The sequence below is a fragment of the Giardia intestinalis genome, chromosome 3 (genome assembly GCF_000002435.2).
Source record: "Giardia intestinalis strain WB C6 chromosome 3, whole genome shotgun sequence".
Lineage (NCBI taxonomy): Eukaryota > Fornicata > Diplomonadida > Hexamitidae > Giardia > Giardia duodenalis.
The window spans coordinates 1,246,153-1,269,409 of record NC_051858.1 but is presented as its reverse complement, the minus strand read 5'-3'; the positions used below and the strand labels follow the sequence as shown (position 1 = coordinate 1,269,409).

General features: G+C 50.9%; 14 protein-coding genes across 14 annotated transcripts; 7 read left to right on the top strand and 7 right to left on the bottom strand.

Moving 5' to 3' along the window:
* Positions 1–62: 62 nt before the first annotated feature.
* On the bottom strand, positions 63–1,862 carry GL50803_0016596 (PX domain-containing protein; the record flags this gene model as incomplete). Its single annotated transcript, XM_001710066.1, has 1 exon — positions 63–1,862. The coding sequence occupies one exon, from the start codon at positions 1,860–1,862 to the stop codon at positions 63–65; it is 1,800 nt and encodes a 599-aa protein (XP_001710118.1).
* Positions 1,863–1,918: 56 nt separating this feature from the next.
* GL50803_007721 (uncharacterized protein) lies at positions 1,919–5,224 on the bottom strand (the record flags this gene model as incomplete). Its single annotated transcript, XM_038046339.1, has 1 exon — positions 1,919–5,224. One exon carries the CDS (start codon positions 5,222–5,224, stop codon positions 1,919–1,921), a length of 3,306 nt encoding a protein of 1,101 aa, XP_037901855.1.
* A 248-nt stretch (positions 5,225–5,472) lies between these two features.
* GL50803_0014521 (Peroxiredoxin 1) lies at positions 5,473–6,078 on the top strand (the record flags this gene model as incomplete). The annotated part of the gene is made up of 1 exon (XM_001710064.1): positions 5,473–6,078. The coding sequence occupies one exon, from the start codon at positions 5,473–5,475 to the stop codon at positions 6,076–6,078; it is 606 nt and encodes a 201-aa protein (XP_001710116.1).
* Positions 6,079–6,124: 46 nt separating this feature from the next.
* Positions 6,125–6,853, top strand: GL50803_007718 (DDI1-like DNA-damage inducible protein; the record flags this gene model as incomplete). The annotated part of the gene is made up of 1 exon (XM_001710061.1): positions 6,125–6,853. The coding sequence occupies one exon, from the start codon at positions 6,125–6,127 to the stop codon at positions 6,851–6,853; it is 729 nt and encodes a 242-aa protein (XP_001710113.1).
* A 12-nt stretch (positions 6,854–6,865) lies between these two features.
* Positions 6,866–7,165, bottom strand: GL50803_007717 (Transcription elongation factor Spt4; the record flags this gene model as incomplete). The annotated part of the gene is made up of 1 exon (XM_001710060.1): positions 6,866–7,165. The coding sequence occupies one exon, from the start codon at positions 7,163–7,165 to the stop codon at positions 6,866–6,868; it is 300 nt and encodes a 99-aa protein (XP_001710112.1).
* Positions 7,166–7,466: 301 nt separating this feature from the next.
* GL50803_007715 (High cysteine membrane protein Group 1) lies at positions 7,467–9,515 on the bottom strand (the record flags this gene model as incomplete). The annotated part of the gene is made up of 1 exon (XM_001710059.1): positions 7,467–9,515. The coding sequence occupies one exon, from the start codon at positions 9,513–9,515 to the stop codon at positions 7,467–7,469; it is 2,049 nt and encodes a 682-aa protein (XP_001710111.1).
* A 562-nt stretch (positions 9,516–10,077) lies between these two features.
* Positions 10,078–10,848, top strand: GL50803_0014520 (uncharacterized protein; the record flags this gene model as incomplete). Its single annotated transcript, XM_038045772.1, has 1 exon — positions 10,078–10,848. The coding sequence occupies one exon, from the start codon at positions 10,078–10,080 to the stop codon at positions 10,846–10,848; it is 771 nt and encodes a 256-aa protein (XP_037901854.1).
* A 5-nt stretch (positions 10,849–10,853) lies between these two features.
* GL50803_0014519 (Iron-sulfur cluster biosynthesis protein IscS) lies at positions 10,854–12,155 on the bottom strand (the record flags this gene model as incomplete). Its single annotated transcript, XM_001710056.1, has 1 exon — positions 10,854–12,155. The coding sequence occupies one exon, from the start codon at positions 12,153–12,155 to the stop codon at positions 10,854–10,856; it is 1,302 nt and encodes a 433-aa protein (XP_001710108.1).
* Positions 12,156–12,252: 97 nt separating this feature from the next.
* On the bottom strand, positions 12,253–14,436 carry GL50803_007710 (Ankyrin repeat protein 1; the record flags this gene model as incomplete). Its single annotated transcript, XM_001710055.1, has 1 exon — positions 12,253–14,436. The coding sequence occupies one exon, from the start codon at positions 14,434–14,436 to the stop codon at positions 12,253–12,255; it is 2,184 nt and encodes a 727-aa protein (XP_001710107.1).
* A 149-nt stretch (positions 14,437–14,585) lies between these two features.
* On the top strand, positions 14,586–17,663 carry GL50803_0042357 (PX domain-containing protein; the record flags this gene model as incomplete). Its single annotated transcript, XM_001710054.1, has 1 exon — positions 14,586–17,663. One exon carries the CDS (start codon positions 14,586–14,588, stop codon positions 17,661–17,663), a length of 3,078 nt encoding a protein of 1,025 aa, XP_001710106.1.
* Positions 17,664–17,702: 39 nt separating this feature from the next.
* Positions 17,703–18,335, top strand: GL50803_0021592 (putative Metal dependent phosphohydrolase; the record flags this gene model as incomplete). The annotated part of the gene is made up of 1 exon (XM_038045965.1): positions 17,703–18,335. One exon carries the CDS (start codon positions 17,703–17,705, stop codon positions 18,333–18,335), a length of 633 nt encoding a protein of 210 aa, XP_037901853.1.
* Positions 18,336–18,344: 9 nt separating this feature from the next.
* GL50803_0016478 (uncharacterized protein) lies at positions 18,345–20,231 on the bottom strand (the record flags this gene model as incomplete). The annotated part of the gene is made up of 1 exon (XM_001710052.1): positions 18,345–20,231. One exon carries the CDS (start codon positions 20,229–20,231, stop codon positions 18,345–18,347), a length of 1,887 nt encoding a protein of 628 aa, XP_001710104.1.
* Positions 20,232–20,345: 114 nt separating this feature from the next.
* On the top strand, positions 20,346–22,502 carry GL50803_007913 (uncharacterized protein; the record flags this gene model as incomplete). The annotated part of the gene is made up of 1 exon (XM_001710049.1): positions 20,346–22,502. One exon carries the CDS (start codon positions 20,346–20,348, stop codon positions 22,500–22,502), a length of 2,157 nt encoding a protein of 718 aa, XP_001710101.1.
* A 199-nt stretch (positions 22,503–22,701) lies between these two features.
* GL50803_0019381 (uncharacterized protein) lies at positions 22,702–23,124 on the top strand (the record flags this gene model as incomplete). Its single annotated transcript, XM_038045949.1, has 1 exon — positions 22,702–23,124. One exon carries the CDS (start codon positions 22,702–22,704, stop codon positions 23,122–23,124), a length of 423 nt encoding a protein of 140 aa, XP_037901852.1.
* Between the last annotated feature and the right edge of the window lie 133 nt (positions 23,125–23,257).

Here is a 23,257-nt window from a genome sequence, read left to right as displayed (position 1 = left end):
TAATTTACTGCCGGTCTTCCGCCAGTCAAATTGAATATTCTTTCCACAGCCGAGCGGCCACCCTACTCTTTAAGAGCATAAGTGATCGGCACATAAGCGCATTGCTCGTTAATATAGTCTTTATAAATCCTCGATTTATATATCATCGCATTGTGATTGATGTCTCCACAATATGCCTCCAAAAGTCTGGAGCGCTCCTGAACAAACTTAAGCTTGTTCCCTCCGAGTGCCCAAGGCCTGTCCTGCGGAAGCTTGGGCAGCGTGATACTTGGAAAGTTGCGCTGCAGGCGCTTGTGGAACGCCTTGATCTCCTTCATTCGCTTATGGATGACTACGCTCTCTCCGCCGTCCTGGCTTGGGAGCTCGATCTTGTAGACCACAAACGGATGGCCAGACCCAGTGGAGCAGACCTCGTAAGATAAGACACGCGCCTCTGATGTTCCCTTCCTTTCTTTCCTCGAGTTATCGTTCTTTTCCGATGCACCAGACCTCTTCGGAGACTTGGGAGACTTGGTTCTTTTTATGTCTTTGACCTGTTCAGGTGAGAGCTCAGCAGGCCCTATCACAACAATCTCCGTTGGATCGCGTAAAAGCTCCCTGCTTCCCCTTACGTCAGTAGAAGAGTTGACAGCGCTGGAGGTGCTAGAGTATATATCTGGGCGAGCAGCTGTCACAAGGTCGCAATACATCTCTCCCAGCACGTTCATGTTTTCGCAGGCATCCCTAATCGTGATACCCTTGATGTCATCATCGGACCTGTTCTCAGGAGAGACGATGCTTGGATTGCTATTCGGATTGTTGGGAGACGCGCTCTTCATAGGAGAGTTTTCCTTGGAGGCCTCAGCAGCGAAAGTAGCTTGAGCCCCAGCGATGTACTCTTTCTGCGAAGACTTGACCTTCTCCTTATGCTCTTCTATGAGCTTCTTAGAGCAAGTGACCTCATGGGTGTACATGTCCTTGTTCAGTACTGTCTTATTGCATAGAGGGCACGGCTGACTTTCGTAGAGGCATATATTCTCGCAGTTTATCCCGTGATACGCTACAATGATGTATGGCTGCATAAAGCTGCAACCAAGTGCCTTATTCTTGCACGTATCTTCGCGGAGAGGACACTCGAGTTGGTGCTCAGCCGCGTCGCCGCCCTTCCATGCGCAAAAGATAGTCTCGCTGGCATCGACTTCCTCGAAGAAGTGTAGGAACTGAAACTTCATATAGTCCCTGAGGTATATCAAGTCCTCCTCCGGAATAAGGGTCTGTCCCGTAGGAGGAGACGATATGTAGTCATCTTCCAGTAAATTAATCTGTTTGATTTTCTTGTATCCATGGACAATTCCGGACGTGTCTGGTGGCAGACCATTCTTTTTAAGAATAGAAGCAAAGACAGGGCACTCTTCGCAGGCGGGTGCAGGGGCAGGGGTGGCCTTGGTAGGAAGAGCAAGAGGCGGCGGCACAAGCGCCGGTGGAGGAGGCATGGAGCCAGGCTGTTTGCAGAAGGCGAGCTCTCTAATAGGTTCATTGCAGACCAGACATTCATCATTGAGTTGGTCAAACATCTTTCTGAGGCAGGCTTTACAGAGCTTGTGAGAACAAGGTCCCAAATGGAAGAACTCCGTCACGCGCTCTGAGCACGACCCACACTGGCAGTCCTGCTCGAAGGAGAGACATGGCTGGCTTATGACCGCCTCATACATCGCTGTGTAGCACTCCAGCGGGTTATTTTCGCACTGCAAAAAAGAAGACAGGTGTGACGCCACTGCTGACCACCTAGCAGGGAGTTCATGCATTTCCGTGTCTGAGCTGGACAGGCCCCGGCTCTTGAGGACGGAGTCCAACACCGTCTGGGTGGTAAACCTATTAGACATAAAGTTTTACTTACATATTTAATCGAACATCATTGCAGAGCGTGTGGACGCCATTTTCAGGACCGCGAAAGGATGACGGCCTGGCTGGGACTCTTTCTTTTCGCAACGTTAGAAGCTTTGCTGGCAGCATGCGGAGACAAGGCTTCTGGGTCAGGACTCAACGGAGGCAATCTTCCGGGCGGTAGCTTAACGCTAAGCAACACACCACTTCTTCCGTCATCTAGCGATGGAGATGACTGTGCTCGGGTATACCCTGCGGGGTTCCTTGAGATGGAGATGACCTTGGCAGCACCATCCTTACCCAAAGAAGCTGTAACGGCCCGTAAGATTTCAGTGAGCCGTGCATTCTCCTTTTCAACGGCAATAAGCCTTTCTGCTGACTCTGTTGACGTATGGATCGACTTTTTGCTTTGCGCTTCCATATATTGAAGTAGTTGCTCCTGCTCCAGTACTAGGGCCTTCAATTTAGATAGCGCCGCACCATTTGTAGTACAGGCGCTCTCCAAAACATCGATCTTGTCTCTGGTACCATCAAGCTCCTTACTTAGCTGGACATTCTGCTTGACCATATCCACTAACAGATATGCTAGGATATTTCGATCCAACTTTTCAGCTATTGTTTGACATAATTCATATGTGGTGCCTTCCTCTTGCATCACCAAGCCGGTGGAGACCTCCACTTTCCGTCGCAGATCCTCCGAAATCGGATGCTCTAGGCCAGCGTATGTCGAGGGGCTTGCAGCAACCGCTTGTCTAAAGGTTTTGGGAGTGAGCCGATCTAGGTCCTTCCGCAACGTATGTATTAATTGTTTGAGTACACCTATCTCGTCTTTCGTGTTGTTAGGGATGCCACAGACCGGTCCTGATGTACTTTGCCTCTGACTGGGTGCAAGCTGAAACGTAATAGTTCCGTCAATAATCTCTATCTCCTTTCCTGATAAGAGTCGAGGAGTGCGTAGTCCCTTGTCATCCTGGCTCACTATCTCGCTCCGCTCTGTGAATTGTCGGGGTTCCGCTTGGGCTCGAACATACTCAATAGTACTTAAGTCTTCGGGGCAGTCTGGAGAATTTTCGCGCACCAGCGAACAGTTGGCAGCCTCTGCGTGGATAGAGGAAGGCGCAGACGTCGGTCTATTAGAGTTTTCAGCGGTGACCAGGCATGCACTGTTCTTGCCACAGATGGATACATTCGCTGAGGTATGAGTAGATTGATGCGGAGAACCAGCAGGCTCCAACTCCTTCAGAAACCCGTAGCAACTTGCTAAAAATGTAACCGTGTCCTCGACCCCCTTAACGGATGATGAAAACTCCTGTTCATAGAACCACCGTAGCTTTATTTCGACGTCCAGATCAGATGTTGCGGCTGAAATAAAGGTATCAGTGACATTCTTTAATCGTAGGCTTCCACGGGCAAGGAGTGCGCCGGTCTCAAAGTCATAGAGACATGCTATAAGGACGCACTTTTCGAACGCTGTTACGCGATCGCGGATCATCTGCTGGGAGGAAACAGAATCGGGAAGAAAGAGGACTTGCGGCAGCATCCAAAGATAGTTAGCAAAGGTGAGCTCTGCGTTGTTCTTACATCCTAGCAGAACGCGGTTTATGGACACCTTCGATTGAGTAGCGCTAAGTACAGGCCCGACAGCTATCATCTGCGCCTTATCTCTTCTTTCCTCCAAAGTGAACTGCCAGAGACCCCGATTGCTCCCAGATAGCTCGGGCTTTGACATGACTATGGGGGCAGCGTCATGAAAGGTTTGGTTGGCATCTGTGCCATCTTCGGAAAAGTTGATGGTGTAAATGCACACCTTATTGGATACTAATGCATTTGCTAAGGAAAACTCAATTGGAAGAATCGTGAGACACGAGGCTGCCGCATCTTTATCCTGCCGCTTAGACGAAAACGCATAGAGCATGTCACGGGCCCGCGACGCACAATTAAGGGACTCAAAGCGTTGGAAAGAAGATGACTCGGAGAGGCCTGGCGTCGATACTGATGTGGAGTCAGGGTACATGGTATCGTTGCGCTTTGCTGCAGACGAAGAGTATGGCTCAAACATGTCCAAAAGAAAAGTGGCGACGAACAGAATCTTGTTCTGTGCAACATTCTGTGAAAAACCAACCTCTGTCCCCACTCTCACGGCCAGATCTGTCCAGTCCTTTCCGACAGCTGCCAGCAGTGTGTCAGTGAGACCTGCATACTGAAGAATCTTCTCGTAAGCCTTGAAGCGGGCAGAGTCAGACTTTGAATGGTTTGTGAGAGTGATCGTAGATCTGTAAGGAGAAAAGACATCGGCTATGTCTTCACCGCGCAGAAAGATGCCCTCAAAAATGTGTGGGATAACAGCCTCCTTAAGGTGTCCTAAGAGGTCTGTGAGGCTCCGGGGAGCCTTCTTGTGAGTGGAGTCTGCAGCCAATTGAAGGGACGCACAGATGACGTCATAAAAGGACACCAAGTCAGAGGATATAAGACTCGGGGGAAAGCAGAGGGAGAGCGGAACACCAAAAGACTGATACTTATATAAATTCTTCTTGCTGCTGATTGAGCACTGAAAGATAGGCACGTAATCACAAAAGCTGTGGGAATTGGCAGAGGGCGATCCTACCTGGAGACCGTTCAGCCGGAAAAATGTTTCAGAGACTGTTACGCTATACAAAAAGACAACCTGAAAGGTTATCACAGGAGAGTAGGGAATGGAAATGGGTACCGGAGAGGCCAGCTGGTAGCTCCTCTTAGTAGAGTGATCCCTGGGAAGCTCAGCTAGTGGGAACTCCGATGCATACGTCTGGGTACACACACGGAGACACAGCCGCTGCTCATCTAGATAGCTTCTCTTGCTGAGGGGAAGCGTAATATCGGCTAATTGAATAAAGAGCGTGTCGAGCCGTAGACACTCGTACGCTGCACTGTTTGCCTTTCTCAGCGGCTTGCGGTAGGAGAGCGACAGTTTAATATGGTCTGTGCAGGGTGAAGCAGCTGGGCTGCTGAAAGGAGCTGTTTCTTCTACAGTTCGGCCAGCCAGGATCTCTGCAAGTGTGGCTCTGGAGCACACATGCACTAGGTCTGCACATGCAGTGGTGCCATCCTTAGCAACCTCTGCAAGAAGAACGGAGATACAAAGCTCGTGTGCATCCAGATCGCTTAGTAGGGGTATGGGCAGCGTGATATCAGTGATCTTTGGTGTGTATACGCCCTTGCGCTTGTCCTTGAGCTGGAGCGGAGTGAAGACCGTGGGCGAGGTGGCCATTATGTTAGGTGGGTCTGTGCAAGAGCGAATGCAGAAGTGCAGCTCGACATGCGTTGCGGTCTTAAGGCGATCTAACACGATGCCTGTGGTTGCACAAGTAATATAGCCGAACATTTTTTAAAATACATGTGCTATAGACTGGGACGAAAGTCGCCAGCAGAGTGAGAGCAGTCGCACACAGACCAACCTCCTTCCTCATTTGAAAAAACTATCAGTCAAAAAGAGTGTCCTTCTTTTGGTGATTTGTTGGATAGCAAAGTCTTAGACTTTTGCCAGACTGCCGGTGGTGTCATCTTTTTTCTATTTCCACAAGCTCGAGTTCTGGTTATTACAATATATCACAGGACTCGGTAAAAATTAAAATGCCCGTCCCCATCCCCGGCACGCCCTGCCCCGACTTCGAGGTCGACGTCGTCACCCCTGAGCTTAAGTTCGCCAAGCGCAAGCTCTCTGACTACAAGGGCAAGTACCTGATTGTCTTCTTCTACCCGCTCGACTTCACCTTCGTCTGCCCCTCGGAGATCATCCACTTCTCGAATCTGGCTGAGCAGCTGAAGAAGAAGTGCAACGCGGAGATCATCATCGGCTCGACGGACTCCGTCTACAGCCACTACGCCTGGTGCCTCCAGGGCCAGAACGAGGGCGGCATCGGGACGTGCAAGTGCGACCTCTTCGCCGACACGAACCACAAGATGGCCCGCGACTTCGGCGTTCTGGTCGAGGACGCCGGCATTGCGCTCCGCGGGATGTTCATCGTCTCTGACAAGGGCGTCGTTCGCCACGTCACGATCAACGATCTTCCAGTGGGTCGCTCGGTGGAGGAGGCCATGCGCCTGGTCCAGGCCTTCCAGTACGCTGATAAAACCGGCGGCGTCATCCCGTGCGGCTGGACCCCCGAGAAGAACGACACTATCATCCCCGACCCCGAGAAGAAGAAGGAGTACTTCTCCAAGACGTTCAAGAAGTAAGTGGTGTAGTGAATTTCTGTCCCTTTCGTATTTTTCGGACACCGCCATGGCCCCTCCCGCGCTCCTTTATCACGTCCGGCTCGCAGAAGACGTTGCTGTGGAGGCCCTTGTCGATGTGCGGGCACGCGCGGGGCAGCTGCTCGCACACCTGGCGTCAGAGTACGGGTTCGCGCCACCGGGCCCCGGGGCAGCTCTCTGGTTCAAGGGCCGCGTTCTCCGGGATGAGACCGTGCTTTCAAGCATCCCGGAAAAGTCTACACTGCTCTACAGTATATCCGGGGACACCTCTTCCCAGGAACAGACGGGGGTCCCGGAGCAGGTGTACCAGGACCTCATTGAGATCAACAAGTACTATCCAGGACTCCTAGTCAACGCGGTTCCATCTCTGTACATCCGCGTCTCCATCAATGGGACTCCGGTCGTCTGCGTTATCGACACGGGCGCAGAGTTCAACTCCATGGGCCGCAAAACAGCGCGTGCGTGTGGGCTAGAGGGCCACATAGATACCCGTTATGCGGGGCGCGCGATTGGGGTGGGCTCGACTCGGATGCTCGGAAGAATCCACATTTGCCTGATGCAGTGTGGAGATATTTTCTTACCGATGAACTTTGCAGTCCTGGACTCTGTCTGCGACACGCTTATTGGGATGAGCGCGCTCTCGATGTACAGGGCGATGATTGACCTTTCGTCTTTTTCAATGACCCTTGGAGGGGCGAGCATTCCTTTACTGACGAACCAAGAGATAGAGGAATATCACCAAGAGCACGGCACGTGAACAGATTATCATTTACTCGTCTTCTTCGGCAGACGCACGCCTTACTAGCGTGATGGCGTATATCCCCGGTATCCTTGGCTCAGCGTTGTAATTAGCTCGGAGAAGCCTAAGAATGTATGAATCTTTGTCGTTCATGGTAAGAAGAGCGACTGCACCTTGGAATCGGAGGGTGTCGCGCTCTTCCTTACAATTTGGACATCCATCGATCGAGCGCCACTGCCGGTTCTCCATTACGTAGTGACACTTTGAGCATGCGCTCAGGTTCTTAGCATCCTCGGGTATCATGTTGAAATCGACGTCCAGATCATCCATTTTTGCTTTCGCGGTAAGAAACGATTTGCTCTATCAGTACCTGTCAATGAGAAGGTCTTTCTCTTGAGGCCTTTTGGAAAGGCTCTGAGGCAGCGACCGGCTAGGTATATGAAGCCTATTTATCTACAACTAGCTACAACTCAGCTTGACACTTCACAGAGGCAGATAGCTGACGAGTAAATCCAGCATTACATGTGGCCGATCAATGCTCAGACAACAGGACCTTTAGACGAGCCCTTGCTACTACTGTCTGGGCTCGCAGAGATTAATTTACATAGACAAAAAGAGACGAACAATAGAATTAAAAGTCGTCAACTGAGCCCACGAGCCCCATACTCTCGGACATTTTGGAGACAGTGCGTGGACGAATCGACCGCTTTCTCTTATTGCGCAGGAAGTACCAGCACAAAACCCCAACGAGAACACCCACGATCACGACGATAACGATAACGGCAATTGCGATAATCATTGTCGTAACCGGCACCCCACTGGTCGTGGTGGGCACGATAGTACACGTACCATTGGTTAGAACAGACCCCTCGTTGCACACACATATGTATTCGTACAGGGGCGACGAATTGAGAGGACACTCGCTAGTGCAGGACTTTCTGCCCAGCTGAATGACATGATCAGTGTTCGTGCACTTCATGCAGTACCCAGCGCTGTCGCACCTGCTACACCCACTGGTATCGGAGGGGCACGGATGCACCGGTACACACCTGGAACTGTCGGCGTTCTTTGTATATCCCTCCTGGCAAATGCAGCGCCTGGCTCCCGTGGCGCTAGGTTCCATATACTCTCCTGCGCAGCTATCAACACACACAGTTTCATTCAGTGAGATGTATCCAGTAGAGCACTCGGTACAGAGCACGTTGCTTTGCTTCACACATGTCTTGCACCTGTTAATATCACACGGCATACAGGCAGACTCGGCCACGTCCGGATAGAACCCGTCCCCGCAACCGTCAACGCCAACGCAGGTCAAGTGATTGTTCTCATCGTACCGCCAAAGCCAGCCCTGCGTACACGCCTCACACTGGTCCGCCGATGGCCCTGTACAAAAGGCACAGGACTCGTGGCACGCTAAGCAGGTGTTACCACTGAGGTAATGACCTACCTCGCACTCACAAATACAAACATCATTACTGCAATACTTTCTCAGTGGAAAGACGCAGTCGCTAAGGCACTCCCTTCCATCTAGCGACCTAGCAGTGCCAGAGCCACATCTGCTACACACCACCGCGTTGGATTCATAAGAGCAAGTGAGGCAGTTGGAGATCCCACCGTTAGCTGTGTCATTACAAAAGTAGCAGGCCCTACCGTTCAAGTATACACCTGAGTTGTTAACGACACTAGTACAAGAGCCTCCGCTTGAGGTACTGCAGATCAGCCTTCCGGGAACATCAGTCGCATCATAGCAGCCCCCATAGAATAGGAACGTTGAACCGGGGTTGCTATGAAGACAATCTGAGCAACTTCCAGTCGAGCTCTTCGTGCACTTGTTCTGCTCAGAGTGTTTTTTACAGTTCCCCTGGTCTGGCGCCTCGCTGGTGTTGACGCAGGCTTTGCATGCCGAATAGTCGCCTATCTCAAACTGGTTGTTGCTAGCACAGACAGCCTCTGCTCGCGGCCCTCCCCGTGTAAAGCAGCCGCCCAGATGGAAAATGTGAGTCTTGTAACAACGAGTGCAGTGCCCATCTGCGCAGGTGTGCCGGCCAAAGGGTATGCACGCGTCGTCAATTGGCGCAGTATCGTAAGCCTTGCAGCGCAAGCACTGAATGTCCGTGGAACCAGCAGAGTTTCTGTTCATACAATCCGCACAGCCCTGGATACCCTTTGAACCACCAAAGCCGATGTTGTCTGAGCAGAGGATGCACTTCTCTTGTGCGGTAGTGTTAGGATTGGTGAAGACCATCTTGGCGTTGGTGTTGCAACTGGTGCAAACTCCATTAGATGCCGACAGACAATAGCTATTACCAGGCCACCGGGTAGCAAGATAGCATCCTCCGTAGAAGAGAAAATAATTATTGGAGGACCCGTTCTTCGAACAAGAGATACAATGGGTGGGATTTGTTTCATCATTCTTTTGACAGACACTTATGTCTCCGTAGTCATGCGCAGTAGTTTGATTGACGCACACCCCATTTATGGGGACCAATCCTGTCCTACACAAGGAGCAAACCGTAATGTACCGCCCCGTGGGAAGACACTTCATCTGCTGGCAGTCTGCTATCATTACAGACGACGAACAGCTTATCCCAAATCCGTTCTGATAGGGCGAGTTGCGCAGGGGTTCCGTCTCAACGTTAGCTGCTGACGATAAGCTCAAATATAGCAAAGTGTTAATCATCCGCGATTTTATATAAAATTACACTCCTTTATTGGAAGCCTATACACTGCTAAGCGGAATCACCAAGACCACAATCCTTAAGTCCAACCCTGCTAAGCTACCTGACGGAGGAATGCTTCGATAAATATTGTAACAAACTTCCAAGCTCCGAATAAATATTCCTGTAAACATAGAACTATGTAGCACTTGTGACATTACCACGCACTATTATACCCGTTTTATCACCGTACAGTGATAGCATTTATGAAGAAATATGGCATCGCGCTTTTCAATCGTGGACACCTACTACTCAAAAAACTTTGTGTGGTGATAGAACAGCTCGAGCATAGTTTACATGTGGATGGGCTGTTGCTCCAGAGGATCCTGATGTCCGAGGACTGTGCCACACGAATGGCTAGGCCTTCCCTTTACACATAGCATTTTGAGCGCTGCGGTTAGGATTCTCACAAGTAACGCCATCTCCTTCTCTTGCCCTCCATCCTAGCCTGGCCACGTGCAGCTGCTCCGCGCAAGGAACCTAGTCCCTGTCCCTATCCTGCTCTGTCTGAGTTTATTCTATTTCATGGACCAGCACACAAGCACCCTTCCCCTGAAAAACGCGATACCCGCGGAAGTGTATCCTGATCTGGTTGCCAGCTTGACAGCATACCTGCTATATGTGACCGGCCAGGTTCCTGTCCTGATCGATCCAGCTCTGGAGGCGGCGGGGCAGATACCTTCAACCGATAGGGCTGTCGGGCGGCAAATGCGTCAGTTTCACGCTTCCTTGCGCTCCTGCAGAGGCCGCCTCGCAGAGACAGTGGAGAGGCTCCTCCCCACGTTGCGGACCTCCCGCCTCTACGTGACGGTCGCGCTCATTTTTGGCTCATCGATAGCCTCCCCTAGGCGGGTCTTCCTACTCCAAGCTCCAATTTATTCATACGCAAGCCCCCTCATGACCGGCAACAAACCAGTCGGGGCCGGTGACTACATGCGGATGCTCAGCCGAGAGGTTGTACGACTGGAGCTATCCATGGACTTGCAGCCATATCGCTGCTACCCCCTACTATGCGAAGACGCAACATCCGCAGCTGCTTCACCCCCCTCTGTAGAAAAGCTGGAACTGGCTGCGCTGGCGTCCAATCTTAACAAATATGAACGCAGGGCGCTTGGTTCCAGCAAGAAAACGGTGAGCTCCCACACAATCCGCCTTCTAATGAACGAGGATACTGACCACGGACAGATTTTAGGGGTCAACGAGACGTCACTGGCGAAGTTTCGCTTACTGGGCTCCATTAGGGGATTCGCTACGTTTGCCAATGAATCAGACAATGAAGGTGGTGAAGTGGTGTGAGCATGCTAGTCATGCTTCCACTCTATGCTCTTTGTATCGATCCCCTTCTGAGTCATCTCCCAGAGAGGCGAAAGATCCCTGAGATGGGCGACCTGCTTCGCTATGAGATCGCATGCCCGGCGGAACTCTGCCTCCGTAGTAAATCGTGATGTCCCCAGTCGCACAGCCGTATGAGCAAACTCTGGGTCCAGCCCTAGCGCAAACAGAACATGGCTGGGCTCGAGGGACTGAGACGTGCAGGCGCTTCCGCTGGACATGCAAATGGCATCATCCAATCCAAGCATCAGAGACTCCCCTTCTACCCCGAAAAAGCTGATGTTCATGTTGTTAAGAATGCGCTTCTTACTGAAGGGCTCCTTCTTCTGAGACTTTTGAGCGCCTTTTGTCTTGTCTGCTAGAATCGCGTCCTCTGGAAACGGCCCATTAAGCCTCACAGAAGGAAGGGAGAGCAGCTTCTCCCTGGCAATCTCAAAGAGGCTCTTGTAGTGGAGGGCGTCCTTCTTCATCTCCTTCTGTGCAAGCTCTGCCGCCTCACCCATACCAACCACCAGGAAAACTGGGAGAGTTCCGCTACGGATCCCACCTTCTTGGCCGCCCCCGCTGAACACGGGGTCCAGGTGGACTCTCTTTTCATCGGTTCTCTTTATGTACAAGGCACCCACGCCTTTGGGCCCATAAATCTTGTGCCCCGAGAGACTCATCAGATCAATCTTGTCTCTGACCACATCCAGAGGTATCTTGCCGAGGGCCTGCGCTGCATCGGTGTGAAACAGCGTCTCGTATTGCTCGCAGACCTTACCAATGGCCCCCAAATCCTGGATGGTCCCAATCTCATTGTTCGCAGCCATGATGCTCACAATGGCCACCTTCGACTCCTCCTCCTCGGGGTCGTAGTAGGTCTTCAGGAGGTCCTGGAGCTGGTCCAACTTGACAAGTCCCTCGTCGTCTACATCTATCCAGTGAAGCTTAAATCCCTCTGACTCCAGCTTCCGCGCGGACTCAAGGACACACTTGTGCTCGATCCGGGAAATTGCTAGATGCGGCTTGTCATCACCGTAGAAGTGACAAACCCCCTTGAGCGCAATATTATTAGACTCTGTTGCACCGCTAGTGAATATGATCTCCCCGGGCGCGGCACCTATCGCCCCGGCAACCTGCTCCCTGGCCTTCTCAACAACCTTTCGGAGAGAGCGCCCCAGACGGTGCGTAGAGTGAACATTAGCAAAGTTTGTGGTCATGTACGGGACCATCTTAGCTAACACGCGGGGGTCGATAGCCGTAGTGGCCTGGTTGTCCAGGTAAATCATTAAAAAATAAATCCAAGCGCAAGCTTAATTTGTGGTGACTCAGAGACCATAAACTGGGGAGTCTCTGTTCAGTCCAGCCACTGCACTTCTATCACTGCTAAAACGAAATGTACATGCTGGATATTTCTGAAAGATTCTGACTGGAATTTGTTGCTGAGTATTTTACGTTCCGTCCGTCCAGGACCTTTTGAACGAACTCTTCTTCTGTTTCCCACTGGTGCATCAGCTTCACCCTTCGACAGTGGGTCTTGACAATAAGAAACAATCCCCGGACTTTCCTTGCACGCTCGTCATCAGTGTCTCGAGGGTTGAATTCTACAAAGCTGCAATGTTCGGGCTTAAGGAATGACTCGCCATAATATGGTGAGCTCGTGTTCTTAACGATGTTACCGGACGCACTCTTCACCAAGGCCTCATCAGAAAGCTCCTTCAACCCAAGGGCAGCCGGGTGCGATGTAATTATTCGCAGCACCTCAGGCAAAAACTCCTGCTCTGTGTCTAGCAGGCCTCGTAGACAGCGTGCATACCCCTTCCGAGCCACAACACAGATGGCAGGCTCACCATTGTCCGGGCGGCGCCCTGACTCAAAGGGCGCGAGAATCTCCACCACCTCCCAATGGCCGTTTTCTGCCGCATATATCATTGCTGTTTTGTTGCTGTTATCAACTTGTTTAGCCTCCATGATGCAATGGTGCACACACTCCACGTGGCCCTGAGACGCGGCCAGCATGAGCGCAGTTCTCCCATAACCATCACGACAATTATACTCATATTTGACCACCTCCTCCAGACATTTGGTATGGCCCATGTACGCTGCTATCATTGAGCCGGACTGCATGTTATCGTTGCCCATCTTAGCGTATACTAGCGTGTTCCTCTTATCATAAATAAACGAATCACACCCAAAGGCACAAGCAAAATGGAGAGGCGTGTTGCCGTGAGAGTCGCGGTACTCCAAGAATTGCGCTATGTCGGACAGAGCATTAAAGAACACTTCTTCAGAGATAAGTGTACTCACAAGGGGGCGTACCTCCACACTAGCCTTCAGCGCCCGTCCAATGAAGTCAATGAGTGCCAATGAATACACGCTACGCAAGTCATATTGGTCAAGGATGGCGCAAACCTCTTGCGGTACGCTATTGTCTAGCTCTATATACCTTGTCTCAGCTAGATAGCTGTGACGCTTTCCATCCTCTATTCGTTGCTGAAGAAAGGCTGTGACTGCGTCCCCATCGCGGCCGTGCTTCGCAGTCGTCTGGGCGAAAGTATCTTCCTCCACCTTCTCCATCAAACCGATAGCTACAAGGGATGGAATAGATTCATCGGCTGTCATGCCATCTACCTTCAATTGACTACTCATAGACGCAATGTCCTGGGGTGCCTGAGAGCTCTGACATTGGGCTTCACGCCTGCTATAAATACACATGCTCAAGACTAGATATCCAATGGACCACACTAGCGACCGCTCGTCGAATGACTGCAGCCTCTCCCACCCTCGTAAGAGCGAGCCACCTCCCTGCGCACTATATGTGTCTATGATGTTGTCGTATGCGCATACGACACTCTGATCCTGGGGCGTGGTTCTGTCACTATCGCGGAGAACTCCTGAGGACAGAGTCCCAGTGATGTCGAAGTTATATGTCCGTAGAGAAGAGCCCCATGGCTCAACAAGAAACTCTGGGGCAAGACATTCGTATACGTCTTCACTTATGGTCTTTGCCAGGGCTTTTTCAAAACATGCTGCGTAGTCAAACGTTAGGATGCCCATCGCTGAGACATAGATGTGTGCGGGCAGGAAGATGTACCGCACCCATTCGGGGTTGCTAAGCTTCAAAGATGAGAGGTACCGAGCCATGGCAAGAAGCTGAACAAGGGTAATGAGGATGTCCTGCTCTGGAATGTCTCCATGTTCTCGGACCTTACTGTTCATATAGCTTTCAAAAGGCATGTCGAGAACCTTTTCGTGCGTTATATATAGTGTACTATTTGTCTTGTCGAAATATAACTCTTTGTATTTAAGGAAATGCCGAGTGTGCAGATCTTGAAGAATTTTAAAGTCGCTCAGCAGGCTGCTCCTGCGCTTAGCTTCGATGCTGGAGAGGTCTATTACAGTCACTTGAGAAAACTCTTCTGTTGAAGACCCCAGAGTTGCATGCTGATCGTCGTCAATACGGAGGGACATGGTATGCTCCTCAAGATCATCCAATGAAACATCATCGCGAAACGCAATGTCAATTCGGTCGTTAGCATACCGACTCGTCTCAGTGAACCGTGAAGACATTTTTTTCCCACATGGAGTCCTGTGGACTGTTAAAGAATACTCTAGTGTAGCGTGGCTGCCACAGAGGAATCCGCACAGCCGGGGGAAAATAAGTGAAACACGACCGCAGTGCCGCCCCTCGATGCCTTTTGCCTCTGTATCTTAAAAAAATGGACGGTGATCAGGAGCAGGGCGGATACCAAGCCTATGGATGGGGGGACTACGGGACGAGCCAGGACGAGACCACTGGTGACCACCAGAACCCCTACGCAATGGCCGCGGACATGGACTACTATGGCGCCCCTTACGTGGCCGGTGATGGTTCCAACCCATACGCATATGCCTATGGCTTGCCAGAAGATAATGCTTACAATGATCCTCAGGAACTGCACAACGACGAACCCAAATTGGAGGCAGGGCCTATTGATGATGAGCCACAAGACCAGCCCGTGGACACCTGTAAGGATGAGGCCCCTAGGCCCGAGAATCCCGACAACGATGATGTCCAGCCACAATACATGCTCGAACCAACAAACACCAATGACCCTCCTGCAGAGCAGCCGGATGAAATGTTCGGCTTTGGGGCTAACCTTGCGGATGGCGCCGCTGAGGTCCCCGACGCTATCGAGCCTAATGATGCTTTCGGCTTCTTTGGCTTTGATGATGCGCCATCGACGCCTGCCGCAATTAGTGAGGCACCTGCCCCAGATTTGGCTGCCTTTTCTGATGTGACTCCAGTTATGCCGTTCTCAGACAATGACATCTCAGCCGTTCCGATATGCGTCTCCAGGGTACCTACGCCTTCTGATTCAGTCCCCATTGACCCCAGTCCTCAGACAGCCTTTGCTCAAGGGCCAGAGGTCGTCGACCCCGCTCAAGCAGAAGACTCAGCAGCTCTGCTCGAGCATCTCCGCAGAGTCAGGAAGATGCTGGTCATAGATCAGATTCTGCGTTTGCGCGCAGCTGTTGGAGCGGACAGAGTCTTCAGGGACATACAACCACAACAGCTAGTACCTATTGAGAGCCGCGAGGAGATAAGCATGGCTCTACCTTGTGACGAGTCTTTACAGCAGGTCCTGAGCGAGGAACCGCAATGCAGTCAGGAGGTAGAGCTTTTGCGAAGCTTCTCCAACGCTGATGAGTACGTATCTGAGGATGTTGTTTCCAGACTGCAAACAGACCCGGAGACAGAACGAAGCATTCGTGAGGCGGAGGCTATCATTGAGGATGCGGTAGTACACACCCCTGAGATCAAGGACCTGGAGAGCTTGCCTGATATGGAGACAGCTCCACCTCTGGAGCACATTTCTAACAAGACTGAATCGGATTCATTCGAGAGAATACAAGACAGTGACCTTATTGATGAACTCAAAAGCGAGATATCTCAATGGGGACAGCCAGCCCTAGAGGAACATAGCTGTGCAAGCTCGGTCCATCGTCAGGTCACTCCTTGTGATAGTACTCCGGACGACTTTGCCCCACCTGACTCGCATGGGCCAGAGAGCCTGCTATTGCCTTCTGAGGATTTGGTTGTTGATCGTGTCGCAACTCCTGACGTTCTCGATGGGTCGTTTGGGCTAGCACAATCTTCTGATGTATGCCAAGAAGAGCCTTATATTGAACAGCAGGTGTCGGTCCACGAACAAGAATATGAGCCTACACCGGAAGGGGTACTTCAGCTTCCGGAAGAGACGCTGGATGAATTTGATATTGAAATGGCTCGCAAAGAGGCAGAGATGCTTGAGCAGGCGCGACGTGAAGAGGAGGAGATGCTGCGCCAGGCCGAGGAGGACCTATACTGCCAAGAGGAAGAGCCTCAAGGGCTTGAGGACGAGACAGGCCATGCAGCTCTACGTACAGAACAAGAAGTGCAGGAGGACTCTTTGGTTGTATCCAGGCTTGATACTCCTGCGATAAGTTTGGTCGTCGATAATGAGGATAGTGATAGCCTGTATGTTGATAGGCTGAATACACCTGTTGTAGAACTACACACTCCACCAAAGCATCTTCCCAAATCACATACCAAGCATAAAGCGGAGCATCAGAGGGATGAACATGCCAAGGAAAAGCATCATGCTGCCAAGCAGAAGAAGGAGAAGAAGCTTGAGAAGCCTGAGAAGGAACCGAAGCATGAAGCAGACAAAAAGAAGACTAGCGCAATCAAGAAGAAGCCCGACCTCATTAAGGAAACTAAAGACGCACCAGCAGAAAAGCCACAGAAGATTAACGGAGACACTTCTTCGTCTAAGCCCCACTCCACCATCAAATCCACTACCGAGACGCGTCGTGCAGATAAGAAGATTGCTAAGAAGCAGCAGAAGGACAAGAAGGAGCCTATGGAGCGCGAGACGTCTACAACCGTATCATCTCTAACAGAGTCCTCTCACAGCGAAGACATCGCCGTGGCAGAGAAATTGCGTGAAGAGCAACTTCGAAAGATTGAGGAGCAGAAGAAACGGCAGGAAGAGAAAGAGCTGCGGCGTCTTTTAGCCGAAGAGAAGTTGCGGATGGACAAGGAGATTGAACGGGCCAATCGCAAAGCTGACCGTGAGTACCAAAAACTTGAGGCAGAGAGGAAACGCTTCGCTGTCAATTCGCAGATAGAGTCCAACTCTACGACGTCTTCTGCGATAGACACAACTAATAGTGGCCTTCTTTTGGATAGAGAGCTGATGCGTGAGATTCGCCTTCGTGAAAGGCGCGACAAGGAGCTTCAGGCTTTACGGCACAACATCGAGGCTCAACTAGAGAGAGAATCCGATTCTGTTGAGTATGATCCGTCTGTGCAGACACTGAGTGCAATTAGAAGGAGTGGCCATGGAGCTGCATCGTCCATAGTTAGAAGCAACAAGCATAGGGATAGCGGCAGACATGTATCCCTGTTCGTCGACACCTCGTCATGCTCCAGTTTCTATGTCAAGGTGTTGAGCCACCGCACTGTTATTATTTCTGGGTCGCGACCCTTCATTAGTTACTACATTGAGCTGGGCATGGACGGCAGGAGGCTCCACATAAGCTGCCGCTTTTCGGAGGTCAAGGAGCTTCACGCGGCAATCTCTGCGGCCTATCCTGCAGCGACTTTGCCTGACATCCCACCCGACAGGCCTTACGCTTTGGGCGGCTGGAAGCCGGAGTTTATTAGGGAACGAGCAAGGCTTTTAGAAGCTTACCTTTATAGCATGCACTCCATAACGTTTGTGCGTACGAGTAACATATACAGACAATTCTTAAAGGCAGCTCGCTGCTGAACGAGGGAGTAAACCAAATCAGGCAGAGCCTGTTAAGAAATGCTCTCCTCCCGTGTGCAGTCGTTTTTGGCTTTTTACGCTTTACTGGATCGGCTCTGCTGCCTGCCACGAACTGGCTGGACACTCCATCCCGAAATTGGCTGTGTTGAGTCTGTCGCTGACCACAGCTACGCCACGGCCTGTGTAGCCCTCGATTCCTCAGTGAGCTTAGATCCGCAGAGGCGCACACGTCTTGTTTGTATGATGCTCCTTCACGACTTGGCTGAGTCTATCGTCGGTGACATTATTCCCGAGTCTCTGAGCAAGGTCTCTGCCGCCGAAAAGCGTATGCAAGAGGCTTCAGCTATGAGAGAACTGGTACTACTCCTCTGCAACTCTGGTCTCCATCGCATGGGAGCACTCTATAAAGAGCTGTTTACAATGTATGAAGATGCTCACTCTCCGCTTGCGCGTGCAGCCCACGTTATCGATAAGATAGATATGCTTTGTCAAGCACACTGCTATAGCGCCCGCTACAACGTGAACTTAGAGCGCTTTTTCACTAACCGCATCGTAGAAACATCCGGAGACCCCAAAGATTCTGATAGAAGTGAAAAGCACTTCCTTTGTAAGCTTTTTTCCCTTTACAAAGGCATTCATGAGCAGTATAGCCCACCAGTGTGTCGTCCTTAACTAAGCGCCTTAAGAGAGCTGCGGTTTGATTGACGGATTAGAGAAGGTGAAGGAGCCGAAGGATCCTGCCTGAGGTCCCGAGGCCCCGTCGGTCGTTGAAGGTTGTGTACCAAATGGAGACACGCCCGCACCAAAGACGGACTGACTAGAGGAGCCGCCGCCAAACCCACCAAAGCCACTAAAACCGGGCTGGGTAGATGATGCGGCGTTACTTCCTGTCGCTCCAAATTGCACAGGAGGGGTAGATACCTGGAAGGAAAACGCACCTGTCTGTTTAGCGCCCGTCTGGGGGGCAGTGAAGGAGAAGCCTGCAGTAGGTGCGACTGGTGTCGATTTGGGCTCATCTGCCGGGGGTTTAAATCCAAACCCTTGTGTAGTCGATGCAGACATAGACCCGAATGAGAAGACCGGGTGATCCTTCTTTTGCTCTGGAGGCTGCTCTTGCTTTGTGGTTAGCTGAGTTGAAGGAGGCGGTGGTTGCTGTGCAGGCGCTACTGGGGCACCAAAGACAAAACCTTTCGATGGAGGTTTCGGGACATTGTCTGTTTGCGATAATTTGAATGCAGCGCTATCTCCAGTTGCAGTCTCCTCCTTCTTCAAATCGGAATCAGGCCCCGGCGGATTAGAGGATGTATTGCTCTTCGTATCCTCAGAGGTGCTTCCAAATTTAAATGAATAAGTAACAGCCTTGTTCTGAGTGTTGGATGTAGAAGCAGAATCAGCTAAGGGCGGTTGCCCATCTTTAGCTGTTGAAGCTGAACTGGTTACACTAAAATCTGCCTTTCCAAACAAAAACGTACCAGTCGGCTTCGAAGGTTCATTCTTGGGTTGATCGGGAACAGCTGGTTTTGCGTCAGCGACACTAGTATCCTGCTTTGGAGGCTCCACGGGCTTGGGATCTTCACGTATGATGACTTTCTTAGGAGCTGGCTCCTTCTCCGCAGCCCCTGCTGATATCTCAAGGGCGCTTCCTTGGATTATAGACCCCGTCGAATTGGAGAGGCCAACTGTATCCTTTGATGGAGCCTCAAAGTGGACCGTGCGCTTCGTGGACACAAAAGACTCTGTAGCTTGCTGTACCGGTAAAGAGTTTGCCATCGCTGGTCTCACGTGCTGTACGGAGCTCTGTGCCACATCTGTTCCCTTATTTCTCATGGCCATGTACATGTTTATGATTGACGCAGGAAAAATAACATACTCTTGCTCTGTAGGCGCGGCCGATGGATGCAGAGATGGCTGATTAATAGACGGAGGTGGCTGTGTCACAGATTTGCTTAGGGAATTGTAATTAGCCCCAAAGGAGGCTGGGTACTCGATACTAGGTTGAGGCGGCTGTAAATTTGAGGTCGTTAGTGCTAAGTCCCGTGTAGAGAGACCTTGAGACGAAATAAGTGATGATGTCAGGGCTGCAGACGCCTGAGGGTTCGTGAGGGCCTGCGCGAGTGCTGCGTTGGCCATGGTGGCAAGCGTGGCGATCGCCGCAGGAAAGAGGGTCTCTGCTTGCTGTGCATCGGGGCTACTAGCGGTCACGGGCGCAGGTCCAGTCTCACGCGTGGAAGACTTGTCATCGGACTGCCTTGTTGATCTCCTAGGAGTGTGACTTGTCTGCGAACTCTGGGATTTGCCAGGTATAGGCTTGGTTGGCAAGGGAATCATCTCCGAAGAAGACCCTGAGGGCTCCATATCCTCCTGGATGAGAGGTTTAGTGCCAAAGAGGGACTTGACCATCCCCTTAATGCGCTGACCTGTGCTGTTCAAAGATTTGGTCATGGACGAGGTCGGGGTCTGCGCTTTACTCTTTATATTTGTGTGAGAGATCTTCATGGACGAAGGAGTAACTCGGCTGGCGGCAGCCGAGCCTATTTGGGACGTTTTAGGCGTGGTTCCCTTTCCCATCTTCTGCTTTCTTATTTGGAATGTATTTTCGCCATTTCACTCGAAAGTTCATTCTTGCTTCTACCTCCACAGGGATTCCAACACTAGAATTTCTGAGGGACAGACTACCTACCCATGCTGACGGCCAAGGAGGCTTCTCATTCAGGTGTAGCGCCCATGAGAGAATCGAGTGTGAAGGCGTATGTCGGAGCAAGCACCCTAATCTTGTTCTGCAGCTTTTCGCCCCTACTCCTTGCGGCACCACGCTTTATGCATGTACTAGGGATTCCTCTCTCCGTCGTTTTGATGCTTTTGTCTGCTGCATACTCCGTTTACGCGCAGATCGTACTGGCAGAAGCAGCCTACCACATGGCGTCATCGTCGCTTGTGGATCTTCTAGCTCGTGTCTTGAGGCCTTGGGCTTACCACTTTGCAGCGATAAGCACGATGCTTACATACCTTCCTGCCCCAGAGATTTTAGCCTTAGTTGACCAAACCCTTGGTGCGTATGCACAGCTCAGCCAGCTTACTCAAAAGGTCGACCCCATAGTTTATATACTCATTAAGTTGTTGTACTGCATTGTCGTTATTCTTCCGTTTACTCTCTTGCCTCGGGGAACCCTTCACGGTCTTACAATTGGGTGTGCCGTCGCTGGCTTTCTTTTCATCATCGTTTTCTTGTGTGTTTGCGTAGTCTATGGAGATTGGCGTAGGACTGGATATGTACACAGCTACAGACATGACCCTCCCCCAGCTCCCCTTGTGCCCTTTGAGTTTCACACAAAACCAGGAGTCTTTTCTCCCTTTTACTACTTATACTGCTTATGGATATCGCCTACCCTTATCGGACAGCAAAACAAGCAGCAGGGCTCATACTCATCCCGTTACCGGTGGGCAGCGTCCACCATTTTCTTCACAGTGGGCGTTATATTGGTCCTGTCATTTGGTGTTTCCATTGTTTCTGTGTTCTTCTTCGATGGTACCTGTACGGCAGTCGATACGGATTGCATCTTACTACAAGACAACTATGTCATGTCTTTGGTATACAGGGATCCCTTTTCTAAGGAGTACATCATGCCATTTGGCGTTCTTGTAATCATGATCCTTTATACTGCCTCCCTAGTGCTCGTGGCAGTTGTGAAGATCATTGTCCTGGGAAACATGCTGATCCCTTATGCATCAAAGGTTATTAGAAGAAAGCCTGATAATTCCGCAGTTGCACAAGAAAACGTTTGGTTGGCATCTCTTCATAAGCTGGCAGGATACTCGCCAAAGCTCCCTATAGGAAGAACACTTTCAGAGCCCGAATTGGCGTGCCTACATGCGCAGGGCAATAAGGAAAAGGGCTCCATTCCATGCAGAACGCGTCTCCTATACCTATTAGTCTCCGGGCCTATCATCTGCTTCACGCTTGCACTCACGCTGGTAATTCCAAATCTGACAATCCTCTCCTCCTTGGCCGCCAGCGTTCTAGGCAGCATTGTCTGCGTACTTGTGCCTCTCGTTATCCGCTATAAACTGCCCTACCTGCGCAGGATGTCTGCTGGGCGGAACATAGACTTGTGTGCCATTGCAGCCCGTTACAGAGAGAATAATATCTTAGACGACGAGTCATCGGACTCTTCTGCCCTGCTTGACTTTTATTCGTCAGAAACTAGCTCGTCGTCCGGCTCCTCGTGTTCAGGTACTACCACGCCGTCCAAATGTGACGGCATCCCGGATAGAGAGAGGCAGAGCCTGCGTAAGTCCACCGCTAGCAAGTCACTAAGAAGCATTACCCTGTACAGCAAGGCAGCCGAGCCTGGGACTAGAAGAGAACCACGTAAAGGCGCCGCTGTGGAGAAAGACATCTTGGCAGTAACCAGACGGAACATAGAGTCTAAGGCATCTCTACATAGAGAAATCACAGAAGACGACCTCGAAAGCATAGAGCCATGCAACAGGGAAGCGTCGATATCCCAGCTGGATACCTTCAAGAGTGTGACTTCTCGAATGAAAGAGAAGAAGATGCTCATTGACGATACACTCTCTGGTATGGATGGAAGCGTGGAACTTGGATACGAAACAATTGCGAAGGACGTAGTCTTGGCCGGGCCTCAAGGCTCTGAGAAAATCTCCCTGGAACACACCCAGTATGCTGTTGGGATCGTCGTCATGGGCACCCTACCGGATTTCTCTCGCGTTAAGATTATAGCGCCCCGCACTAAGAAGATAACATTTCTTATCCTTATGATGGTGTCCTTGGGACTTACTGTTACTTCTCTCATATTTCAATTTATTCTGCTCTTCTAGCGTGTTCAAACCCCTTTGAACACCTTACGATATGGCTGACTACCCCTGCATTAGACACACACTTCCAAAAGTCTGAAACTCTTGTTAGTGGCACGCTTGAGGTTTGTGTTACGAGAGAATGGTCGCCACTTAAGTCAATCTACAACACTTATGAAACGATGGTCCAGTGAAACGTTTAACTCTGAGAAGGCACGAATAAATGTGGGTGCTCGTTGTTCTCTCGATATTGTTCTGGCAGCACCTTGCTGTTGGTGTTACTGGAGGACTCGCAGAAGCCTCGTGTAGTGTCGACTCTCTCGTGTGGACATGCAAGGGACCCGGGCTTCTCCCACTGGACCTCCTTCAGCCCGACAAGGTCTTTGGGATCACGCATATTCACGGAGACATGTTCTGCGAGAGCACACGAATAACAGGCTATGATGGATTGATCTCGTTGGCTGGTTGGAACAGTTACCGGCAGCAGGCGTATCTGCGCGTTACAGAGACCAATGCGTACTATTTAACCCTCGACATGAAGAAGTGGATGGCACTCACATCGAGCATAGACGTATCGGCAGGCTCCAGCAGAATTCAATTGGGGGAGGGTGCCGTTCTTCAGGGCTATTTACATTCGCTCTCATAAAAAGTGTACCGGCATGTCAGCATAGCAGCATACAAACCAGCAAACCAGTTGTCTGGACGTGGTAGTAACGTGGTAGTAAACTAGGATAGTAAATCAGCTATCGGTTGTCTTTTGCTACTTTTAAGTGTTGAGC